The sequence below is a fragment of the Apostichopus japonicus genome, chromosome 15, assembly GCF_037975245.1.
Source record: "Apostichopus japonicus isolate 1M-3 chromosome 15, ASM3797524v1, whole genome shotgun sequence".
Classification (NCBI taxonomy): Eukaryota; Metazoa; Echinodermata; class Holothuroidea; order Aspidochirotida; family Stichopodidae; genus Apostichopus; species Apostichopus japonicus.
The window spans coordinates 18,929,841-18,954,740 of NC_092575.1; the positions used below are offsets into that span (position 1 = coordinate 18,929,841).

At 39.1% G+C, this 24,900-nt stretch overlaps 1 protein-coding gene across 2 annotated transcripts in view; it reads right to left on the bottom strand.

The window, feature by feature from the left end:
- The window catches only part of LOC139981491 (uncharacterized), an 18,176-nt gene extending 4,664 nt beyond the window's left edge, over nt 1–13,512 (bottom strand). Inside the window, exons 1-14 of one of the 2 annotated variants that reach the window (XM_071993904.1) lie at nt 12,928–13,512; nt 11,673–11,777; nt 11,041–11,154; nt 10,606–10,722; nt 9,695–9,817; nt 7,680–7,790; nt 6,429–6,551; nt 5,466–5,582; nt 4,656–4,772; nt 3,952–4,068; nt 3,246–3,362; nt 1,786–1,902; nt 725–841; nt 71–187 (exon numbers count right to left, since the gene is read on the bottom strand). In XM_071993904.1, coding sequence (XP_071850005.1) covers nt 71–187; nt 725–841; nt 1,786–1,902; nt 3,246–3,362; nt 3,952–4,068; nt 4,656–4,772; nt 5,466–5,582; nt 6,429–6,551; nt 7,680–7,790; nt 9,695–9,817; nt 10,606–10,722; nt 11,041–11,154; nt 11,673–11,777; nt 12,928–13,000 — 1,585 coding nt within the window. In that variant the 5' untranslated portion in view covers nt 13,001–13,512. The remainder of the gene's footprint in view (nt 1–70; nt 188–724; nt 842–1,785; nt 1,903–3,245; nt 3,363–3,951; nt 4,069–4,655; nt 4,773–5,465; nt 5,583–6,428; nt 6,552–7,679; nt 7,791–9,694; nt 9,818–10,605; nt 10,723–11,040; nt 11,155–11,672; nt 11,778–12,927) is intronic. The other variant, XM_071993905.1, reaches the window with a different exon arrangement.
- Between the last annotated feature and the right edge of the window lie 11,388 nt (nt 13,513–24,900).

Below are 24,900 nucleotides of genomic sequence, written 5' to 3' on the forward strand. Positions count from 1 at the left end.
TCTGCAAAAGGTTGGACAACCCTGATCTAAACGAAAACACTTTGGTATACTATAATAGTTGAAAACTTACCTAAATCACAATTCGGTCCAGTGAAAGGCGCAACACAATTACATGTATAGCCTGATGATGTCACGTCGGAGATACACTCAGCACCATTCTGACATGGAGAAGTCAAACACGTATTTTCTAGGAGAAAAACCAAAAATAAAACAGATACTGTGTATATACATATATATCATAGACTAATATTCAAAACTGGAGTATTTTCAAGATTGAGTTTCGAATATTTTACTGTCTACCAAAATTGCAGTTTCTTATTGCCAAGTAAGGACATCAACTGTATGGAAAAAAATGCCTTCGCATAATGTTCTACCATATAGACAGGCGCGTAGCCAGGAATTTGCCAAGGGAGGAGCGAAAATGTAGGCAAACTATCAGAGCCGTAGATTCGGCATTTCAAACTATCTAAGCGTAGCGCCACCATGAGTTGGCGCGAAGCGTACAAGAAAATTTTGGCTGAAAATGCCTCCCAGATCGCTGGAAATGGCACTTCCCAGGCCTTGTAAGTTGCATCTTAGCATTTTCTCCTTTGAAATTACTAGCGATATCATAAAAACATTTTAAAAAAATGCTCAAGGGGGGGGGGCTGCCCCCTTCGCCCCCCTTGGCTACGCGCCTGCATATAGACCTAGTTATTCAGCTGACCACTGTAATTTCACTCACCTATCTCACAGTTCCGGCCGGTGTACAATGGTGGACAGTCGCACGAATAACTAGAGAGGTCTTCGCTATCGGTACATGTTCCTGAGTTTTGGCAAGGAGAGGTTCGGCAAAGACTCTCTGAGAGATATAGAAACGGAATGAGTGTGTATTATCGATGTCAGTCTATATAGCTCTGTTGGAGCTCCATGTCATTAATTACTTTCATTTTTCCATCCCCTCTAAATTCCGGCGATTCTTCTCAGAATTGACATCTCCCACTAAACACAAGACGTGACTGAAAAAAATAGGGTAACTGTATAATAGTATTAACAAGTAATGCAAACGTTGATTGCCAACCTTAAATCGTGACGTTGAGGCTACGCATAGTTTCTTGAATTTGGCCGCTTTGTCCACCACCATTATATATAATCTATTCTGATTCGTTTGGAGATGCATATTTAGATGAAACCGAATTCTGGAAGTTCGGATTGACTAGTAGACCTACCAACAGCTTTCTATCTCTACAGTGGCGGTTACTTTACGTCATTTACAGAAGAAGATCAAGGAAAATAAAGTCAATTAAGGAGGACTGATGATTTATAATACGCAGATATATCCACCGATAACGGTGCTCGAGGCGCATCACAATATTACCCTGGTCAACGATAACCTTTCAAACATACCACATGGCAGCAGCAAAAGAACATCCAACTGACAATTTATCTCACAGGTCCCCATTTATACAACTCGGTGAAAAGAGGCAATGGAGATAAAGTACCTTGCCCAATTAAGGACACAACGTAATGATCTGGCCTGGACTCGAACCTGCAAGCCTTAGATCATATATAGCTTAAACCACTTGATCAGAACGCTCTACTATATACACGGTTGCTGAGTGGGTGGGGGGGGGGGGTGGGGACTGAGGAACGATTGTATCAGTGCTATGCCAAATTCAGCAAATCCACGGGAAATCACATAACCAAAACTTGAAATACAACCATATCAGTTTATCCATTACATTCCTTATCACATGCATGCATGTGTATAGCTGCTGAAATGATGTCTAAAATATTCGTCTTTACCTATGTGACAGAATTGCCCGCCAAAACCGGGCTGGCAATCACAAGTGAAATCTTGAAGATCCAGGTTAGGAATGCATGTGCCTTGATTGATACACGGATTTGGAGAACAGACTTGAGCTGCAAAATTAAACAAGGAAAGAGAGAGGTTATGCAGAACTGAAAGTAGTCGATTAACCATTTTTCTCACGGTGAGATTTAAAGGCTTTTTAATTGACGCACCTTCGTAATTGACGCACCTTCAAATATTACTAGCAAGGATACAGCAGGCAACCTAAACTTTTTGCATGGAAGCAGAGTTACATATTTCATGAGTTTGAATCAATTTTAGCTATGTGCTGATCAAAGTGTGTTTTTTTTAAAGCTGTTAACACCCCCCCCCCCCCCACAGTTTTGCACCTATTTTGGGGATTTGGAAATCTTACTTCCTAAAACTAACCAAAATTAATTCAGCATGATACCACTACTCCCTGGGACCCGACGTGTCTGAGCTTAGGGGCTCAGAGCATATCAAACAGCATTCAGAGTCAATTGATGTATACTTACACAAAAGTTACAGTTAGCTTATCGACGAATGTGTCAATTTATGGGTATGAAAGAACTTGACAGGGCAGGCATTTTGTGGTCAAATTCTGCTCAACTGTACGTTGCTTATGCACAAAACAATAAATATTTTGAGATCATTACATTTCTGAGGAACCACACATACATACAGTTGAGGGATTTGGATTTTTCGTTGATAGAAATCGTTGATCAAATCCTTAAGTGCGTCAATTATGAGCCCACCATGCTTTATAGCTCACATTTACATAGCATTGTTGTACTGAAACCATATAGTATTTCGCTTATTGCTCTGGCAAATTAACTATACCACTGAACCAGGCCTGACGAGGGGAGGGGGGGGGGGTTGCGGGGATACAGCCCGGGTCAAACAGTTGGCTCAATTTTCATTTTTATGTCAGTCAGTCATAGCAAAGACTGATAATTTGACAACTCTGAATACAACTTCATTGAGCCAAATCATGTTTCAAGTTTTAACGTTTTCATTTGTTCTATTATTGTTTATTTTCTGAAGGTTGGGTTTGTTAAATGCTGAATCTAAAGATTGACGTTTTTAAATGACTTACTACTGTATGCCTGTTTATATTCATCTTAAAATATACGAAAGGCAAAATACAGAGAGAGAGAGTTGAAAAGGTTTCACCATCATGGCTGCACGAGGACAACACACAATTACAAATTTATAACAGCCCTCAAACACGACTTTTGAAATCAGAGTAGGCTATACCAGGCGCGATTCGGAGGGCAGCCACCTTGGAGAGGGGGTTAATATAGGGGCGCTGTGCAAGAATGTTACTAGTTCTTAGACTGGGGCAGATCAGAGTGTGTATGTAAGAGACAGGTAATAAGAGTAATGAAGTAAATATGGTATATTGAAAGCTATACGGTTAACGTTATCTCACTTGATTCGCATGTAGGTCCTAAGTATCCATTTGAGCATTCACAAGTAAAATCTTCAGGATTGGTTCCAGTGACGCAGTTACCCTCATTCTTGCAAGGTCCAGAAAGGCAGGCATCGACTACCAGAATTAAGAGAAAAAGAATGATACTGTTGCAGTAATACCAGTGTAGCAGTAATTTGTTGTATGTATTTGTATGTATTTTAGATCCTCCTGCAAGCAGGAACTCGCGAAGAAGCCTCGTTGGCTTATCAAAGCCGCAAGCTGACCCAAGTCAGTCTCTTACATTCATATTTAACGTCCATGATTATGAATTGTCAATTGTCAACAACTCTGAAACTGGACAACATACATTAATCTGGGAGTGACTCGAACCAGGGACCTTATGTTGTGGACAAACCTTAACTTAAGTATACTTAAGTCTGGGAATGAAAACAAATTCCATTAAGAATATAAAACCAGGCGCGATTCAGAAGAAGAAATCCACATGTCATCAAAAACAAAAAACACGCGTATTATAGACTTCTGAATGGTATGTTTTTTTCTGAAGGAGGGCAGGCACCCTGGAGAGGGTAATTAGGGTCTTAGTGGAAGAATGTTACCAGTTCTTAGGCTGGGTAAGATCGGAGTGCTTATAAAAGGGACAGGTAATAGAGGAATCAAGTAAATACATGGTATATTGAAAGCTATACCGGTAACGTTATCTCACTTGATTCGCATGTAGGTCCTAAGTATCCATTTAAGCATTCACAAGTAAAATCTTCAGGATTGGTTCCAGTGACGCAGTTACCCTCATTCTTGCAAGGTCCAGAAAGACAGGCATCGACTACCAGAATTAAGAGGAAAAGAATGATACTGTTGCAGTAATAGCAGTGTAGCAGTAATTTGATGTATGTATTTGTATGTATTTTAGATCCTCCTGCAAGCAGGAACTCGCGAAGAAGCCTCATTGGCTTATCAAAGCCGCAAGCTGACCGAAGTCAGTCTCTTACATTCATATTTAACGTCCATGATTATGAATTGTCAATTGTCAACAACTCTGAAACTGGACGACATACATTAATCTGGGAGTGACTCGAACCAGGGACCTTATGTTGTGGACAAACCTAACTTAAGTATACTTAAGTCTGGCCATGAAAACAAATTCCATTAAGAATATAAAAGTAGGCGCGATTCAGAAGAAGAAGTCCACATGTCATCAAAAACAAACAAAAACACTCGTATTATAGACTTCTGATTGGTATGTTTTTTCTGAAGGAGGGCAGGGTCCCTGGAGAGGGTTATTAGGGTTTCAGTGGAAGAATGTTACCAGTTCTTCGGCTGGGAAGATCAGAGTGTGTATGTAAGAGACATGTAATAGAGGAATTAAGTAAATATTGTATATTGAAAGCTATACGGGTAACGTTATCTCACTTGATTCGCATGTAGGTCCTAAGTATCCATTTGAGCATTCACAAGTAAATTCTTGAGGATCGGTTCCAGTGACGCAGTTACCGTCATTCTTGCAAGGTCCAGAAAAACAGGCACTGACTACAAGTAGAGGAAAAGAATAACACTCCTGATGTTACTAATTATATCACCAAGCGTTGGTGTCGTTGCCTTTCGGTAATTTGTCCAGTATTACACGATTATATGTTGAAATATTTAGTTTACGCACCTTGCATCTTTAATTAGAAAAGAGATATCAAACATGTTAAAAAATATCTGTAGGTAAGGATTTTTTTTAAGTGGAATGTCACGTGATGAAAACATCGAAACATCTAATTGTTGCAACATTGTTTTATTGAAATATTCGGTAGGTTGATACATAGTAATTTATGACTTGTCCCCCAAAAAGTTAACGAAAATCCAGCTTAAAATGATTGAAACCGCACAAATTTTAATTTCATATACTTGAATATTCCGAGTTCACAGCTTTCTAATGTTTTGTATAAAGCAATATGCATTTGACAGATTCATTAGTTAGCCAATGATATTTTACAGTGATAACATTCGCCGTAAGGCCTATAGCTTAAAGCACACGATATGCCGATTTTTAAACAATGTCCAATAACAACAAAAATCTGTTATCATTTTTTTTACGGTTTTGAAATATCAGCTATATATACATTGATGTTCTAGAATATTTGAGCTTACAAACACAATATATGTCCGGTATACCAAAATTGGTTTGATTAACAATGATGTTATAATAATGATCATTTGAAAGTATCAAAATCTCACCAATTTGACAGGATACGCCGCTGTAGAAGGGTGCACATATACACAGACGGGTACCATCGCCCATTGCAATACAAGTTGCGACGTTTTCGCAAGGATTGTGTTCACAAGGAAACTTAGCTGCAATGTAAAGAACCGATAAAAAAAAACCGCTGGGTATTTCGTTTTTCCTTTCGTATTCAAAGTGTAAATTAACCTAATCAAACTGTTAGGTTTAATGCCTCTTCGAAAAGATGAGTAACTCGCCCTTCCCCCGGGTCTCGCCATCATTTGTATTTTTTTTGAGTTTTCGAAAAAGTGGGAATTTTGCTGCATATCATAATATTGACACAAACATGATGTTGTGGAGAAATGAAACAATTTTTTAATATTTTTTTTAAAACTAAATCAAAGATAAGTCAAGGATACAATAATACAACATGGTATATACTTTATGAACGTTCTTTTCAAAAACTTCAAAATATTGAAACCTGAATTTCTAAGTCTAACTTTAGTGGCAGTCTTTTTTCTTCTTAAAATTTAATATTAAAATATACAGAAAATTGCGAGAATATAAGAAATTCTTATCGTTGTGAGTTTTGTTGATTCTACACTTATAAAATAGATCTTATATTGCTCGGCTTCGATTGCGAAGACTATTTGCTGCATGGGAGTGTTTGAAACTGCCTTTTCGTTTATAAACATGAAAATTGTTCCCTTCTTCCTATCATCCGGCCCATCCTTCAAATCATCACTTCTCCCCCCCCCCTCTCTTCCCATCATCCGGCCCATCCCTTCAAATCATCCCTTCTCCCCCCTCTTCCCATTATCCGGCCCATCCCTTCAAATCATCCCTTCTCCCCCCTCTCCCCATCATCCGGCCCATCCCTTCAAATCATCCCTTCCGCCCTCCGACACCCAATTTTCTTGCAATAGATCAGCTGAGCTTCAGAAACTTGTAACTTGATTAATTTCTTCTACATTTACCAATTTCACAGGTATCTCCTTCCCAGTCGCTTGTACAAGTACACTGGAAAGCTGTATTTTCGGCGTTCAATGCTTGGCACTCTCCGCCATTTTGACATGGGTTACTCAGACAAGGACTCTTCCCTATTTCACGAAATAAAAAACAAGGAAAAAAAAAATAAGTAGGACCTTTACGATTAACCCTGATATTACATCAATGTGGAATCGAAAGCACTAAATAGAACCTGCAGAATGAAGTAAAACAATGCATTTTATCATTTTTTTTCTTTTCCCTTTCGCTTATATTGATAGAAATGTATTAACAATTAGTTACTACAGCCTATATATCCAGTTATCAGGTCTTTTCTTTATTTGAACATTTTCTGTCATTCCTGACTTCGAACTATTTAATAAGATATCATAATTTCTACCATATCTTTCTAAGGGAACACTGGTATATTTTCCATCGGGTGTAAAATTCTCACAGTAATGGGCTCAAAGAAGTACTTGTTTTTCGAAGACCAAACCAGATAAATGTAATGGACAACCAAAATTTAGCTCGTTGAAAGTGCTAGAAGTTTTCAAAAGTACTTTTCTAGAGGCTCTGGTACTCTAACTTATTCACAACCAATAATGAGTATTAATGTATATTCTGTGTGGGTAACTACTTTTACCGTGTCAGGCAATTACGTGCTTAGACATTTCATCATGGGTGAGAATTAATTGATTTTCTGGTATAGTTTGCGGGCAAATATATTGATGACGTTAACTTTATGTAAGGGATTAAAATAAAGTTTCTTATTTAAAATATATTATTTTGGAGAATACTACCACAAAGCAAGCTTTGCACACTTACAAGTAAATACCCGCATATAATTAGTTTCATGAATGAAATGCCCAAACATGTCGAAATCCTCGTGAAGAACGAAAGCACCAGCTCTACAGGGACATAACACTTCCATGTAACCAGGGACTTATGGGCCTAGACATTTTCTACGCAAGAATAAGTGTAGCAAAGTTGTAGCAGGATGGTACGGTGACTGCTAAATCAAAGTTTAAACGGCCATGATATGGAGATTTGCAAGTATGTCCTGATAGACGGTACCATCACCTATTCATATGATGGGGATCGAAGGACTTGTCAATTAGAAACGGTCTTTATATGCGTGTTTCGGCAATCTTTGAAAGTGACAACTTAGTACGTACGACGGTAAGCCATTGGAGCAAGTAACTATAGTATGCAACCTAAATATATATATAATCTATACTCACGTGACTCGCAGAATATACCCTCAAAGAATTCGAGACATGTACAAGAAATACCGTTACCCGGCAGCTGAACACAAGTCCCTCCGTTCATGCAGGGACTATTCGAACATGGATCTGTTTTTGACAAGGATGCAAGGAGCTATAATTAAGTCACAAATTATAGTCATAAGCATTCAATGTTACAATAAACTAAGCACATTACTCCCTATACCATGGGTGAGTAATTTTAATTGACTATATTGACAAAAACTGTTAAGAAGTATTTTATTTATTGTTTATAGATGATAACAGTATCTATACTCTCAGTGCTGGTGGCAATGTCCTGAATACATTTAGAAACCTGCTCTCGGGAGGTAGCTCAATATATATATATATATATATATATATATATATATATATATATATATATATATATATATATATATATATATATATATATATATATATATACACTGGCGGATCCAAGGGGGGCCCCCCCCCCAAAGGTGAGCCAAAAAGTGTTTCCGAACATCCGCTAAATCATATGATTGGAAATTAAAAAAATCGAGAGGAATAGCAGTGGTAGACTAGTCTAAACCTTTTCGTTTTCTGGTTTAAAATTAAATGCAGAGCTCCCAACTGACTCGCAATTCGCGGGAATTAGACCCACATTCTAACACCCAAACCCGCTGACCCGCACAAGCGTCCGAAAAAACCGCATTGTAATTGTCAAGTATACATAAAAAAATTTGCATCAAATTTTGACTTAGCAACCATCATTTCTTGAGCATTTAGCATAATAGAGTATAAAACTCCTTTACAGCATCATTTGAACCTCAAATTAGCCTATATTTCTTTTCATTGGGGTGAGCAGCGAACATTTTCATGCCACGGGAAAGAATAAATTATCACCTACTGTTCAATTTATTGATGTTACACAAAAAAAATGCAGGGGCGTATCGGGGGGGGGGGGCGCAAAAGGCGCGCGCCCCCCTATTGGCCGTCACCAATTTGCATTTCAGCGCTTCTTCGAAAGCAAAAATTGTCCACCCCTCCCCTTAGACCCATCCCCCAGGACGGCGATCATTCATGCCTGACGCCCCCCCCCCCCTATTGGAAAATCCTGGATACGCCCCTGAAATGCATATTTCTCAGAAAATTTTGGGTGACAAAAGCCTTTCTAAGTGCCACCATTTTACATTTTGGCATCACCAGGATTCAAAAAAAAATTCAAAAGGGGAGGGGGACACCCCCTCCCATTATACCCCTCCCCCAGGACGGCGATTCTTGGCATGGACCAGCATTTGCCTTCTCAAGAGTTGGGAGCTATGTAAATGTATGAGCATGAGGATTTACAGTTTAACACCATTTTGCAGTTACAGGCTGGTTGTAAGAAATTTATAACCTATGAGAAATAGAATTTCTTGAGAAAGATGATCCCAACTTTGTTTTATAAATATTTTAGAAAATTACACCTGGGAAACATTTTTTTTAGAAGTAAATTAACATCACCATTGTACACTTTTGTCGCACCAAATTGCATTTGAGGGCATTCAGCAATAGAAAATTTTGCAAAGGGGAGGGGGGGGGCACCCCATCCCCTTAGACCCCTCCCCCATATCAGTCTAATGCCACTTTGGCCCCTCCCAAACAAAGGCCCTGGATCCGCCAGTGTATATATATATATATATATATATATATATATATATATATATATATATATATATATATATTATTATTATTATTATTACACTGTACAGACAATTGTCTTTTGTTCTACTCCCATTCTTCTTCACAAACACCCAACCCAGCCCACTCCCTCCCCCACACCAACCCCGCCTCGTAATCTTCACGTGCGTATGATACGTCACTCAAGAAAGATGATCTGCATGACGTTATCATCTAACATCTGAAACAAGTTGAAATAATTCATTTATAATAGCACTTGCTGATTAAGCCACCATCCTATCCTCAAGTATATAAGTATCTATGCATACTACTACGCTGATATGATCATTAACATAATATGAAGTGATTACCAATTTCGGTTTCACAGCTCGTCCCAGTCCATCCCTGAGCACAGAGGCAGAAAAACGCCGTTCCTGCTTCATGAACGAAACAGCTAGCACCGTTCAGGCACGGATTATTCCCACATGCGTTAGCTGTTGAAAAAAAAAGAAAAGACCAAATCAATTTTGTCTTTAATTTTTCATGGGGAAATCATTGGAGTGAGGGCCGGCGGGGGGGGGGGGGTTGTTTCGGGATTGTTATAGTAGCGTAATCATGATTGAGCCGTTCGATGTATGACGTCACATGTGGCGACCGTAAATTGCGATACAAATCTCATTGTGTATATAACGTACGCGCGTTCTGTATGCAAGCAGGAAATACGTTAAAGTTTAGAACTCGCACCCTAACCTCTACCACCCCTCACCCACCGAGAAACATACGAATACCAAGCGAACATTGAAATGTTGTACATTCTACTGAATTTTCAAACTAACGTCTTGTATTTGCATCTAACAAGTACAATAATGTAAAATAAGGGGCTTGTCTCCCCAGTAGCCACAAAGTTATGATCTAAAATATATATTTCCTTAGTTTATCATACGCATTTAAATATCTAATTCTCTGACGTCACAACGATTAAAGTAACGTGCATGCCCCATAAAACATTTAGTTCCTCACAAACCTTCCACACCCCCTCCCCTCCCCCTCCCTTGGATAAAATAAAAGAAGAAATATGGAGGGGGGAAAAGTCCACAGAATCGTCTTTATCGTTCTTCCTTCACGGATCTTAATTTTGAACTGTCATAACTTATTCCGTCCGCACGCCAATGAATACACATGTGTTTTTCTCTCAATGATTCAAATTCACGGTAAGTGTTTCATTGAATCTTAGACGTCTAATGTATAAAACAAAACATATTGTAAACGTTTTATCTTTTACCTTGCTGACAAGTGTCACCGATCCAATTACCAGTACAAGAACATCTATACCCAGGACTGGATGACGTCACAGAACATGTACCATTATTCAGACATGGGTCTGTGGTACACGCCGTTACTATAAGACACAAAAACAAACACTTATTTTGTTCTTATAAAAAAAATGGCAACATAAGGAAATTAATGAATTTTTGAACCCAATCGGGTCGGTTGATATATATATATAGGCTCTATATAAGTTATGTAAACCTATGTTCTCTGGATGTCTTATCTTATTATTGTTTATTATAATGGTAGGGGTGGGAGGCGACATCCTACTTCTTCGGTTCTCTATCATACCTTAGTTTGTATAATGGAAAATATATGTATACGTATATCTGTCTGCGTGAATAGTTATATGTATATTTGTGTTTATGAAAATTAACCTAAATTGTACCTTCTTCGTCACACGTCGGTCCAGTGTGAGACGTTGGGCAGATGCACTCGAAATCTGTTACGAGATTCCGACATCCGGCCCCATTTTTGCAAGGGTTTGGTATGCATTGTGACTCTGGAAGTGAAATGAAAGAAAAAGACGGTTGCACGAATAAAACTTATTGTATGCGATCAATGGTCGTCTGCATTGGCCGCATATTTTAGCAAGCTAAGAACTGCTAGAAGTTTTTACAAGCTGGTCACTTTCCTGTAGGTTTTGATTCTTTTAGTGTTTCACAGACATTCAGGATTGCTAAAATAGACAAATTAAATGTTTCACAGCGGATGATCACGTTTATAGTTTAGCATAAGAAAAACGTTTGTTGAAATTTGATCATTTGTGACCATCAACTGACTTTCTATCATATTCCGCGGGGTGGGGAGGGTGGGGGAGGGGCAATACCGATGAACTTAAAGGGGTCAAATTGGTTTCTTTCATGGTTGTTGCTGGGTCTTATGGAGAAAAAATTCTATTTCAGTTATTATTTTTCAATATACAGAAGGAACGTGACATAAGCTGTACCCCTCTTTGGCTTTACGACACTTGTTTGAAATTAATCCAAATAGCTCAACATTGATAGGCCTTAGACTTACGAATGGAACAGTCAACCCCAAAGAATCCTGGCAGACATTCGCAGATGAACCCGTTTGTGATGCTCTGACACGTCCCATCATTCTGACAGGAAGTGGATGTGCAACCTAAAAAAAATATATATTTAGAGTATTTTATTAAAATTTCATATTTCATTTGACTAAAACTTGACTGCTTTAAGTACATTGGCTTGAATATTCGTGGGAACGTGAGAGGCAGGAGGAGGGTGATGGGGGGGGGGGGGAAGAATTGTCTCTCGATACTATTCAAATATGCAGAGCCAAAGATGCATCCGACAATTATCTCCACACTAATGCTAAGTAGATCCGTTGTTGAAAAGTTTATGGTCCAAATGTTTGTAACTGGCTTGTATTTCATTTTAACTTTGTTTTTAAATCGATATAAGATATTCTTCATGATCTCACATGTGTGCGTGTGTGTCTGGGGGGGGGGGGAGAGGGGGCGGGGCTGGTTTAGGTAGAGGCAGGAACCTTAATGGAATGGAAAGGGACAGATCCAGGATTTAACTGACTATCATTTCGAGGGGTCTGTTGGTCGTCCCTCAGGAAATTAGTTTAAATTTTTAGACATCAAAAGTAACGTATTGTGAGGCATGTTTTAGGAGACTATAAATTAGGTCCATATTTAGACCTCAAAAATATGAGTGTTATATAAGTCTGCCCGACTAAATATAAAAATAAATTGGACCAAGCCGTTTTGCACGCCACTTGTTGATGCAAAAAGTTACGAGATGGTGAGTGCTGGCACTAAAGTTATACTCCAATGTAAATATTACGCCATTAATTGGAGGATAGAACATTTCTATGTAGTAATACGACATGTGTTGCGGAATGTACTTAACGAGTTTATAGCAGTGTACTACACATTCTCGCTTGTTAAAAAAATGGGGTGGATGTTGGTCGGGTTGTGGTGTGGGGGGGGGGGGGTGGGCTGACGCCTTGTTTCGGGGTCCGGAACTTACCAGTTATGTAAATGATATGGGTCAATGGTGACTTGTTATTCACCCCCAACTTCCCCACTCCCCGAGTCTCCCTTTAAATCTCTCTACTGATTCGGTGCTCCTGTTGCGCCACTCAGCAATAATCGCCGGCAGGCATGAGAGTTTCTGGCGTCCCTTTCATAGGACACCGTGTATATGTATCACTAATACATTAATGTTGTAATAAAATGTGACTGTTTGTTTATGAATATATATATGATCTGTTTACAAGTATATCTCATATATTAGATACATACCTTGGGCGTCAACCGTCCCATAAAGGACCCAAAGGTAGCAGACTATAAATATCGATGACGTCATAAACTTCATGTTTATGTTTGGTCCGGTTATATATTTCCCTCTCTCAGATAAAGTTGAAACAATTTAGGCTTACGTTCGTTTCTTTGAAAGTTTGTCGCAGTGGTCAATACCGACGGTTGCCTTCGGGTTAAACAAAGTTATTCACCAATCTTCAACTTCCAAGTGCTTCATTAACAAACGCATGAAAAAATCAAAATCTCCCCTTTTTCTTAAAAAGAAAAAAACAGTAGAAATTTCTGATCTTCGTCAAGTTTTGTTAGAATGATGTACATATCTCTCCAGGCAACGAATTCGACGGGCGATCTTCTCCGTTGTTATAAATATAAAAAACAAATCCAATATAAAACAAATTCTCTTCGTTTGTTTCTTCAAGTCAACGTTGCTGCTGTATAGTATAAATCCCGTTTTATTGTACGGGTCCTATATATATATGTGTAAACCAGAGGCTATCTTCTCCCTCGCTGGGAAATACAACTCAAATTTACTTAGTATGTAATACCCACTTACTGAGTCTCTCGGGCTCTTTCCGAGGCGTACCCTTGAAAAGGAATTTTCTTCAAATGGACTTCTTTTAAAACTTCTACGGTCAACCGACTGATGCGTGACCGGTTCATTGAAAGTGGGAGGGTTGACTCGGGAGATGGATGTAAGAAAAGAGGCTTAAAGGATTGAATCATCCCTATTGTTATGTTAATTAGATTCATGAAGAAGGCAACTCAATCAAATGCCGTACAATATAATATATATCAAGAAGGTTCCATGACTGGTAATTAACACGTACCAATTTTGGTTTGAGGGTCAAAGGGATAATTCCAATCTGAGGTCGTATGTTGTAATGTTTACACGAAGTTCTCCTCGGCCTTTCTTGTGCAAAATTTTGAAAATTTGAGCAGAATGGGGGGTCGTTGTGGTATTGGTGACGTCATGATGGGTTGTCATGACGTAGTTTCAAATTGTGTCTAGTGGCTTAGATAAATATACTGTTATGTACTACACTGTACCAGATTCATCACTAGAATGAGCAACAACAACAACAACAACAAAGAGTTTAACCCCTGATCGACCTCGCGAGAGGTCCTACGGGGGATAATAGTATTGTTTTTATAGACACCTCCATCCACATTTGCATTTAAAAGCTATCGCAGAGGTGTCATCGAATTATTATCTTGCCAGGGTAATCCTTCCACTGTAGTTAGTTCAGAGGCTGGGCATAGCTTCATATAACTGTGATCTTACAGATGTAACTGTCCAGTGGCGTAGGAAGGTACTTTGAGTGGGGGGGGGGCTGAAGACTGATGGCCGGCCTGGGGGAGGGGGAGGGGGTGTCCCCCTCCCCTTTGGAATTTTTTGGCATTTCCAGGTGGCCTCAGATGCAATTTGGTGTAATGTAGCACACTTCAACACCCACTCCATTTTGTAAATAATTTTGCATTTTCACCTGGCTTTAGATGCAATTTGGTGCTCCAAATGAGATTTTTTTCTCATTTGGAAATGAAAAAGGGGTTTTCTGACTTGCGAAGAGGGGGGGGGGCGGAATGATACTTCCGCCCCTCCATATTTTTCACTAGGGGGGGCTGGCGCCCCAGCCCCCCGGTTCCTACGCCCTTGTAACTGTCTAAGCTGTAGCTAAAAACGTTCTTAAAATTGTGGGAAGCTAAGGCAAGGCGTATTTAATTAAAGATACTGACGATGTCCTATTCGTCGCCACCTGGAATGTTGTTGTATTTTGGAATATACTATTCGATAATAGGTTGATGTCGAGTTGAACAATATTGAAGGTCTGCATAGCTATGGGATTAATAATAATATAAATACTATTAATTCACTAAATTAAAATACGTTAAGGATGTGAATTGTCGATTTCAAAATAATTTGAGAGAAAGAAAAAACAACAACTCTTTCAGATTGTACATAAATACATTACACCCCTACTTTATAGTGAAATATTCCGCCCGGCGACGAATGAGACTTGATCCGAAGCGAGTCTGGACGAAAAACTAGGATTATTATTTGTTCATGACAAACGTCATGAGGTGAAAAAGGTGCAGCACCTTCGACTACTGCAGTGTGATTATTGTCGTCTAGCTTGCACAACAACAAAAGCAATCAATGACGTCATAAGAATGACCCGTGGTGATTTCAAGGTTATCATGTGTGTAGTTTTGGAATCTAGCTAGATGCTTATAAGTGAGATGGAATGTTGGAATTTTTCAAAAGTATTGTAAATAAATATGATTTTTCACTTCCGCCTGTTGGATGATCAAGATTTATAGACGGTAGTTATAAAGATAGTTAATGAACATAGTTTTGTTTGGTTTTGTTCAGACAACCTAATGTATCCGACACACGGCCTGTATGTCGTGACGTCATGTATCATAGCAACAAAGGCAATTCACTGATTCAAGTAAACGAGCACAACGTACGATACCGTTGTTCAATTGTCGGTCCTCGTCGACTTTTGCATTAAAAGGAGAGGTCCGTGGCTTGTGGTTTAAAAAAACCAACTTAAGACATTGTTGCAATAACCCAAACAATTCTCCTCGTAATACATTATATAGTGTCGGTAACTTTCATTCCAGCAATTTAAGAACATTATTTCTGCAGTAGGCTATCTCGTAAGTTCGAAAAACTATGCCGTTACTTCATTATGTGATGCTGATGCTTATTGTAATGTAGGCCTCCATCAGGGACCCCCCCCCCCTCCTACCTACATGGGTTTGAGATAGGAGGGGATGGTCAGAAGTTACACCAATGTTTAGTGATTTTGAAATTGATACCTTTGTTTTCAAAATCATTAATGTAATAAATATTGGGGTCATGAACCCCCCCTTCCCCCACCCACGGATTTCGGGCATGTGCACTGGTGAATGTCTCCTAGAACTTAACTAAGTGAAAGCACCGCGAGCATGATACTTTTGAAAAGAAGTTTACCTATACGTTTAACGCTCTTACATTTAGGGCCAATACTAACAACCTTTACTATGCTTGGTCTTGAAAAAATGACGGACGGACTGACTGACTGACCTGTGTGATACTTGTTTTCCCAACTATTTGAAAATCAGGATTACATCCTTCTCCAAAGTTTAAGAAGATTACTCATTGAAATTTCAAAGGCAATATACTACTTCGTAAGTATCATCTAAACTACATAAATACTGGGAAGAGAAACACAGTGAAAGTTCCCACACTAACAAATTTAGACAACAAAGTTAAAGGCATCTGGCAATGTTTGGTTTATGACTTTTCGTTATCGTGTGTTAATGGTGATGACGAAACATCGAAATATCTCTGAGAACCACGCATCTCTTTCTCTCCTCTCAGTAATTGCAAGGATTTTTGTCATCTTGCTTTGGCTTGTGTGATAAGCTCATCCTTGCCTTGACCTCTGACCAGACTAACTTCATCACCGAATTTTCTGCTCTCAAAGTATAAACCAAGAAATCGAGAGTTAAATTCGGCTTCAAGGAGCACGTTTATATAGAAGCATTCCCAACAGGCAATAATGAGAGAAGAAAAATGGGAAAGAAAAATAAATTTGTAATTCCAATGAAAACAAAATTAGGTGAACAATTAGTGACCGTTCATATCAGATGTAACGTGTTAATATATCGTTATATTTTGTTGACCAACCAAATTTTACTCTTGCTATTTTTGCCAGTGGTTTTTTTTTAACCATAGAATTTTATCACAGCGTAACTTTTCTCAAACGAAACAATTCTCTAAAATAACATATGTTCAAACTATAAAAACCAGGCAGTTATTTTTACACTTAAGCGACCACGAATGTGCAAGAAGCAAGCAATGGCCTATGTAATACAACTTTTACGCCGGGTGACTTCCAATTCATCATTTTAATTTAACTCAAATTTGAAATCTTTTCAATTTAGAAAATCATTTCATTTTAGATGGGAAAACTGTAGATTGATCCTTGATGGAAAACTCAACTTACTATGACCCGGTCGGGTATCGAACCCGGAACCTCCCGATTGCTAAGCCTCATTGCTTCAAATGCCACCGCCTTTATCCAATCGGCCACAGCACCGGTCGGTATGTTAATTTAGACTGTTCAAATATTCAGGATTGTTTCAGATTTATTCTGTAGCAATTAGAGTCTTCCCCACGTATTTGTCTTTTGTCTGAAGAACTTATATATGAAGAACATATATAAATTGTAAGCAAGACGATAAGCTACACCCAAAGCTAAATCCGTCTATAAGCCTTCAACGCCTTTCAAAACCCCAAACTACGAACATAACAACAAAAAAGGAAAATATATACTTAATTTATAATTTAAATGAATTTACTCTTCCATTCAATATGCATTTACAGTAAGAAATCTTGCGTATCAGATCAAAATTATACTACGAATGGCGTGATATCATCATAAAGGATGGGTACCATCAAAAAGTTTTATAAATAAAACAATGCAACTAAAATAGTATTTAGATTTAATAACTATTATGTCTTTTATCAATGTAATTTTTCTCTTTTTGTGAGGGGGGGGGGCGATTTAACCAAAATTATTGTGTAGTATTTGGATTTAATAACTATTATGTCATATATAATAGGGGGGGGGGCGATTTTACAACAACAATTGTGTAGTATTTAGATTTAATAACTGCTACGTCATATATTTTGGGGGGAGGAGGGGGGGGGGGCGATTTCACCACAGTCCTTGATATATGCATAATTATATTGCATTGTGCATAATCTTGTGCAGTTTATACATATGTTTACCCATCTAGTGAGTTGTTCTCTACACCATTGCACACAATATACATACACAATACGTACCAATAAGTTTACAATACTGAAGACATAACTAATAAAATAATAAAACAACAAGTTTGGAATAGTACTCTCTTGTCAGAAAACTGGCAGTAAGCAAAGTTTTAAGCTGCAATTTTTAGTTATTTAATTTGTCAAGAAAAAACACTAATACCTTAAAAATATTTATTCTGTCAAAAACATTTTTAGCATTCCGGGGAAGTCTTCACACCCAGCCAGGGGCACAACCACCTTTCGTGAAAGGAGGTGGGTAAGATGTAAAATAGGGCAGTGAAGTGGTCTGAGGGGAAGGGGTGGGGGCAAACCCCTTTGAGAAATTATGGTAATATGCAGAGTGCTTACATGCAAATGCTTCAATGCTATATTTTGCAAGTTTTGAACAATATCAAAGAACTTTCGACTTGTTAAGTTGTTCCGAAAATATACATGTTAAAAGTGAATATAATATGTCCTAAAAATTATTATATATTGCCTGCTTGTGGAGGGGAGGGGGGGGGGGGCTGTTCCCCATGATTATCGTCCCAGACTGAGGGTACACTCAGTGATACTCAACATTGAAGCCATCGTCATTGAAAATATAATAATCCCATGATGCAATTATGCTCATACCTTAATTTTTGTAGAGCCAAAAAATATTTTTATTACAATTAGCAATTATTGCAATTAGCACTTTTAATCAGCACACATTATTTGTATGGATTGACAAGGAATGCACCAATAACATATACTACTTTTGTTAACAAAATATAACAGTTTAACAGATCAATACAAACTTTCTATTTACATTTCAATTAATTTTTCTCTCCTTTCTTTATTTTTTGTTTTTTTGTGGGAATTTAATCAATATTTCTTTTCCAATCCAGAATTCTGAATTGTGCGAATCATCAAATAAAAATTCTCTGAGTCATTCTCATAAGAAGTTATAGATAAAGTTAAGAAGAGAAAGATGCATAAAATCTTTAAAGTATTATGACAATGTACTGGTATTATATCCCAGAATAACTAACTGACTAATTTTTGCTCAGAATAGGGCAATAGTTTTGATTTTATCAAACTTCTTGTTTCATTTACATTATACTATATATACTTTTACTTTTGTGCAACCTCAGAAAATATAAAATATAGATCACACTGAGGTGTCTGTACGCACCATCATCTTCACCACAAATGGGTATATATGGTGCAGTACCTGTACCACAATATTGCAATGGTATAAATTCAGCAACATCATCTTATTCCAAAAGTTATACACACCAGAATACCATCATGGTATTAAAGCGTAAAGTTTGCACATAGAAGACCAGTGAAACACACCATAATATCATCATGGTATGATTGCGTAAAGTTTGCACATAGAAGACCAGTGAAACACGCCATAATATTATCATGGTATGATTGCCTAAAGTTTGCACATAGAAGACCGGTGAAACACACCATAATATCATCATGGTATGATTGCGTAAAGTTTGCACACAGAAGACCAGTGAAACACAATATAATATTATCATGGAATGATTGCTTAAAGTTTGCACATAGAAGACCAGTGAAACACACTATAATATCATCATGGGTATGATTGCTTAACGTTTGCACAACCAACCGCGCCACGACAGCAGTTGATATAAATCTATGTTCGTTTCTAATACTTAAAGTTCCAGAGACCGTATGAGATCGCGGCAAAAGCAAACTGCGCAGGTCTGGTCTCGAGCCCGCGATCCAAAATACGTCACGCTCTCGAGGTACAGAGAACAACCAACCGCGCCACGACAGCAGTTGTATCTATGTTCGTTTCTAATACTTAAAGTTCCAGAGACCGTATGAGATCGCGGCAAAAGCAAACAGCGCAGGTCTGGTCTCGAGCCCGCGATCCAAAATACGTCACGCTCTCGAGGTACAGAGCAACCAACCGCGCCACGACAGCAGTTGATTTAAATCTATGTTCGTTTCTAATACTTAAAGTTCCAGAGACCGTATGAGATCGCGGCAAAAGCAAACTGCGCAGGCCTGGTCTCGAGCCCGCGATCCAAAATACGTCACGCTCTCGAGGTACAGAGCAACCAACCGCGCCACGATAGCAGTTGATATAAATCTATGTTCGTTTCTAATACTTCAAGTTCCAGAGACCGTATGAGATCGCGGCAAAAGCAAACTGCGCAGGCCTGGTCTCGAGCCCGCGATCCAAAATGCGTCACGCTCTCGAGGTACAGAGCAACCAACCGCGCCACGACAGCAGTTGATATAAATCTATGTTCGTTTCTCATACTTAAAGTTCCAGAGACCGTATGAGATCGCGGCAAAAGCAAACTGCGCAGGCCTGGTCTCGAGCCCGCGATCCAAAATACGTCACGCTCTCGAGGTACAGAGCAACCAACCGCGCCACGACAGCAGTTGATATAAATCTATGTTCGTTTCTAATACTTAAAGTTCCAGAGACCGTATGAGATCGCGGCAAAAGCAAACTGCGCAGGTCTGGTCTCGAGCCCGCGATCCAAAATACGAGGTACAGAGCAACCAACCGCGCCAAGACAGCAGTTGATATAAATCTATGTTCGTTTCTAATACTTAAAGTTCCAGAGACCGTATGAGATCGCGGCAAAAGCAAACTGCGCAGGTCTGGTCTCGAGCCCGCGATCCAAAATACGAGGTACAGAGCAACCAACCGCGCCAAGACAGCAGTTGATATAAATCTATGTTCGTTTCTAATACTTAAAGTTCCAGAGACCGTATGAGATCGCGGCAAAAGCAAACTGCGCAGGTCTGGTCTCGAGCCCGCGATCCAAAATACGTCACGCTCTCGAGGTACAGAGCACAACCAACCGCGCCACGACAGCAGCTGATATAAATCTATGTTCGTTTCTAATACTTAAAGTTCCAGAGACCGTATAGGATCGCCGCAAAAGCAAACTGCGAAGGCCTGGTCTCGAGCCCGCGATCCAAAATGCGTCACGCTCTCGAGGTACAGAGCACAACCAACCGCGCCACGACAGCAGCTGGTATAAATCTATGTTCGTTTCTAATACTTAAAGTTCCAGAGACCGTATAAAATCGCGGCAAAAGCAAACTGCGCTGGCCTGGTCTCGAGCCCGCGATCCAAAATACGTCACGCTCTCGAAGTACAGAGCACAACCAACCGCGCCACGACAGCAGCTGATATAAATCTATGTTCGTTTCTCATACTTAAAGTTCCAGAGACCGTATGAGATCGCGGCAAAAGCAAACTGCGCAGGTCTGGTCTCGAGCCCGCGATCCAAAATACGTCACGCTGTCGAGGTACAGAGCAACCAACCGCGCCACGACAGCAGTTGATATAAATCTATGTTCGTTTCTAATACTTAAAGTTCCAGAGACCGTATGAGATCGCGGCAAAAGCAAACTGCGTAGATCTAGTCTCGAGCCCGCGATCCAAAATACGTCACGCTCTCGAGGTACAGAGCAACCAACCGCGCCACGACAGCAGTTGATATAAATCTATGTTCGTTTCTAATACTTAAAGTTCCAGAGACCGTATGAGATCGCGGCAAAAGCAAACTGCGCAGGTCTGGTCTCGAGCCCGCGATCCAAAATACGAGGTACAGAGCAACCAACCGCGCCAAGACAGCAGTTGATATAAATCTATGTTCGTTTCTAATACTTAAAGTTCCAGAGACCGTATGAGATCGCGGCAAAAGCAAACTGCGCAGGTCTGGTCTCGAGCCCGCGATCCAAAATACGTCACGCTCTCGAGGTACAGAGCACAACCAACCGCGCCACGACAGCAGCTGATATAAATCTATGTTCGTTTCTAATACTTAAAGTTCCAGAGACCGTATAGGATCGCCGCAAAAGCAAACTGCGAAGGCCTGGTCTCGAGCCCGCGATCCAAAATGCGTCACGCTCTCGAGGTACAGAGCACAACCAACCGCGCCACGACAGCAGCTGGTATAAATCTATGTTCGTTTCTAATACTTAAAGTTCCAGAGACCGTATAAAATCGCGGCAAAAGCAAACTGCGCTGGCCTGGTCTCGAGCCCGCGATCCAAAATACGTCACGCTCTCGAAGTACAGAGCACAACCAACCGCGCCACGACAGCAGCTGATATAAATCTATGTTCGTTTCTAATACTTAAAGTTCCAGAGACCGTATGAGATCGCCGCAAAAGCAAACTGCGCAGGCCTGGTCTCGAGCCCGCGATCCAGAATGCGTCACGCTATCGAGGTACAGAGCACAACCAAACGCGCCACGACAGCAGCTGATATAAATCTATGTTCGTTTCTAATACTTAAAGTTCCAAAGACCGTATAAGATCGCGGCAAAAGCAAACTGCGCTGGCCTAGTCTCGAGCCCGCGATATGAAGAACATATATAAATTGGAAGCAAGACGATAGGCTACACCCTAGCTTAATCCGTCTGTAAGCCTTCAACGCCTTTTAAAACCAAAAAAACACAAAACTACGAATATAACAACAAAAAGGGAAATATTTACTTCATTAATAATTTAAATTTATTCTCCAATTTAATATACATTTACAATAAGAAATCTTGCGTGTCAAATCAAACTTATACTACGAATGGCGTGATATCATCATAAAGGATGGGTACCATCAAAAAGTTTTATCAAATAAAACAATGCAACTAAAATAGTATTTAGATTTAATAACTATGTCTTATATCCATGTAATTGTTCTCTTTTTGTGGGGGGGGGGGGCGATTTAACCACACTAATTGTGTAGTATTTAGAGATGTAATAACTACTATGTCATATTTTGAGGGAGGGGGGGGGGGGCGATTTTACCACAGTACTTGATATATGCATAATTATATTGCATTGTGCATAATCTTGTGCAGTTTATACATATGTTTACCCATCTAGTGACTTGTTCTCTACACCATTGCATACAATAAACGTATACAATACGTACCAATAAGTTTAAAATACTGAAGACATAACTAATAAAATAATAAAACAACAAGTTTGGAATAATACTCTCTTGTCAGAAAACTGGCAGTAAGCAATGTTTTAAGCTGCATTTTTCAATTATTTTATTTGTCAAGAAAAGACACAAATACCTTAAAAATATTTATGTTGTCAATAACATTTTTAGCATTCAGGGGAAGTCTTCACACTCAGCTAGGGGCACAACCACCTTTCCTGAGAGGAGATGTTAAATAGGGCAGTGAAGTGGTCTGAGGGGAAAGGGGGGGGGGCGCAAACCCCTTTGAGAAATTATGGTAATATGCAGAGTGCTTACATGCAAATGCTTCAATGCTATATTTTGCAAGTTTTGAACAATATCAAAGAATTTTCGACTTGTTAAGTTGTTCCGAAAATATACATGTTAAAAGTGAATATACTATGTCCTAAAAATTATTATATATTGCCTGCTTGTGGAGGGGAGGGGGGGGGGCTGTTTCCCATGATTATCGTCCCAGATTGAGGGTACACTCAGTGATACTCAACATTGTAGCCATCGTCATTGAAAATATAATAATCCCATGATGCAATGCTCATACCTAATTTTTAGAGCCAAAAATATTTTTATTACAATTAGCAATTATTGCAATTAGCACTTTTAATCAGCACACATTATTTGTATGGATTGACAAGGAATGCACCAATAACATATACTACTTTTATTAACAAAATATAACAGTTTAACAGATCGATACAAAACTTTCCATTTACATTTCAATTAATTTTTCTCTCCTTTCTTTATTTTTTGTTTTTTTTTTGTGGGAATTTAATCAATATTTCTTTTCCAATCCAGAATTCTGAATTGTGCGACTCATCAAATAAAAATTCTCTGAGTCATTCTCATAAGAAGTTATAGATAAAATTAAGAAGAGAAAGATGCATAAAATCTTTAAAATATCATTACAATGTACTGGTATTATATCCCAGAATAACTAACTGACTAAATTTTGCTCAGAATAGGGCAATAGTTTTGATTTTATCAAACTTCTTGTTTCATTTACACTATTCTATATATACTTTTACTTTTGTGCAACCTCAGAAAATATAAAATATCGATCACACCGAGGTGTCTGTACACACCATCATCTTCACCACAAATGGGTATATATGGTGCAGTACCTGTACCACAATATTGGAATGGTATAAATTCAGCAACAACATCTTATTGCAAAAGTGAAACACACCATAATATCATCATGGTATGATTGCTTGAAGTTTGCACATAGAAGACCAGTGAAACACACCATAATATTATCATGGTATGATTGCGTAAAGTTTGCACATAGAAGACCAGTGAAACACACCATAATATCATCATGGTATGATTGCTTAAAGTTTGCATGCAGAAGACCAGTGAAACACACCATAATATCATCATGGTATGATTGCTTAAAGTTCGAACGCAGAAGACCAGTGAAACACACCATAATATCATCATGGTATCATTGCTTGAAGTTTGCACACAGAAGAGTCATACCATTAGGACCATGTTACTCTTGTCATTTGGTAATGTTAGATTTTTTTTGGTCTTTTACCTAAACAAAGGAATGAAAGACATTCAAAGAAATGCTTTAAGAAAGAAACCCTGAGTAAGATATAAAACACCCTACCCCTGACCCCCTATAATTAACACCCTACCCTGACCCCCTAGAATAAACACCCTACCCCTGACCCCTAGAATAAACACCCTAACCCCCTAGAATTAACACCCTACCCCTGACCACCTAGAATAAACACCCTACCCCTGACCCTGAGAATAAACACCCTATACCTGACTCCTAGAATAATCCTACCCCTGACCCCTAGAATAAACACCCTACTCGTGACCCTTAGAATAAACATCCTACCCCTGACTCCTAAAATAAACACCCTACCCCTGACCCCTAGAATAGACATCCTACCCCTGACCCCCAAGAATAAACATCCTAACCCTGACTCCTAAAATAAACACCCTACCCCTGACCCCTAGAATAGACATCCTACCCCTGACCCCCCTAGAATAAACATCCTACCCCTGACTCCTAAAATAAACACCCTACCCCTGACCCCTAGAATAGACATCCTACCCCTGACCCCCCTAGAATAAACATCCTACCCCTGACTCCTAAAATAAACACCCTACCCCTGACCCCTAGAATAGACATCCTACCCCTGACCCCCTAGAATAAA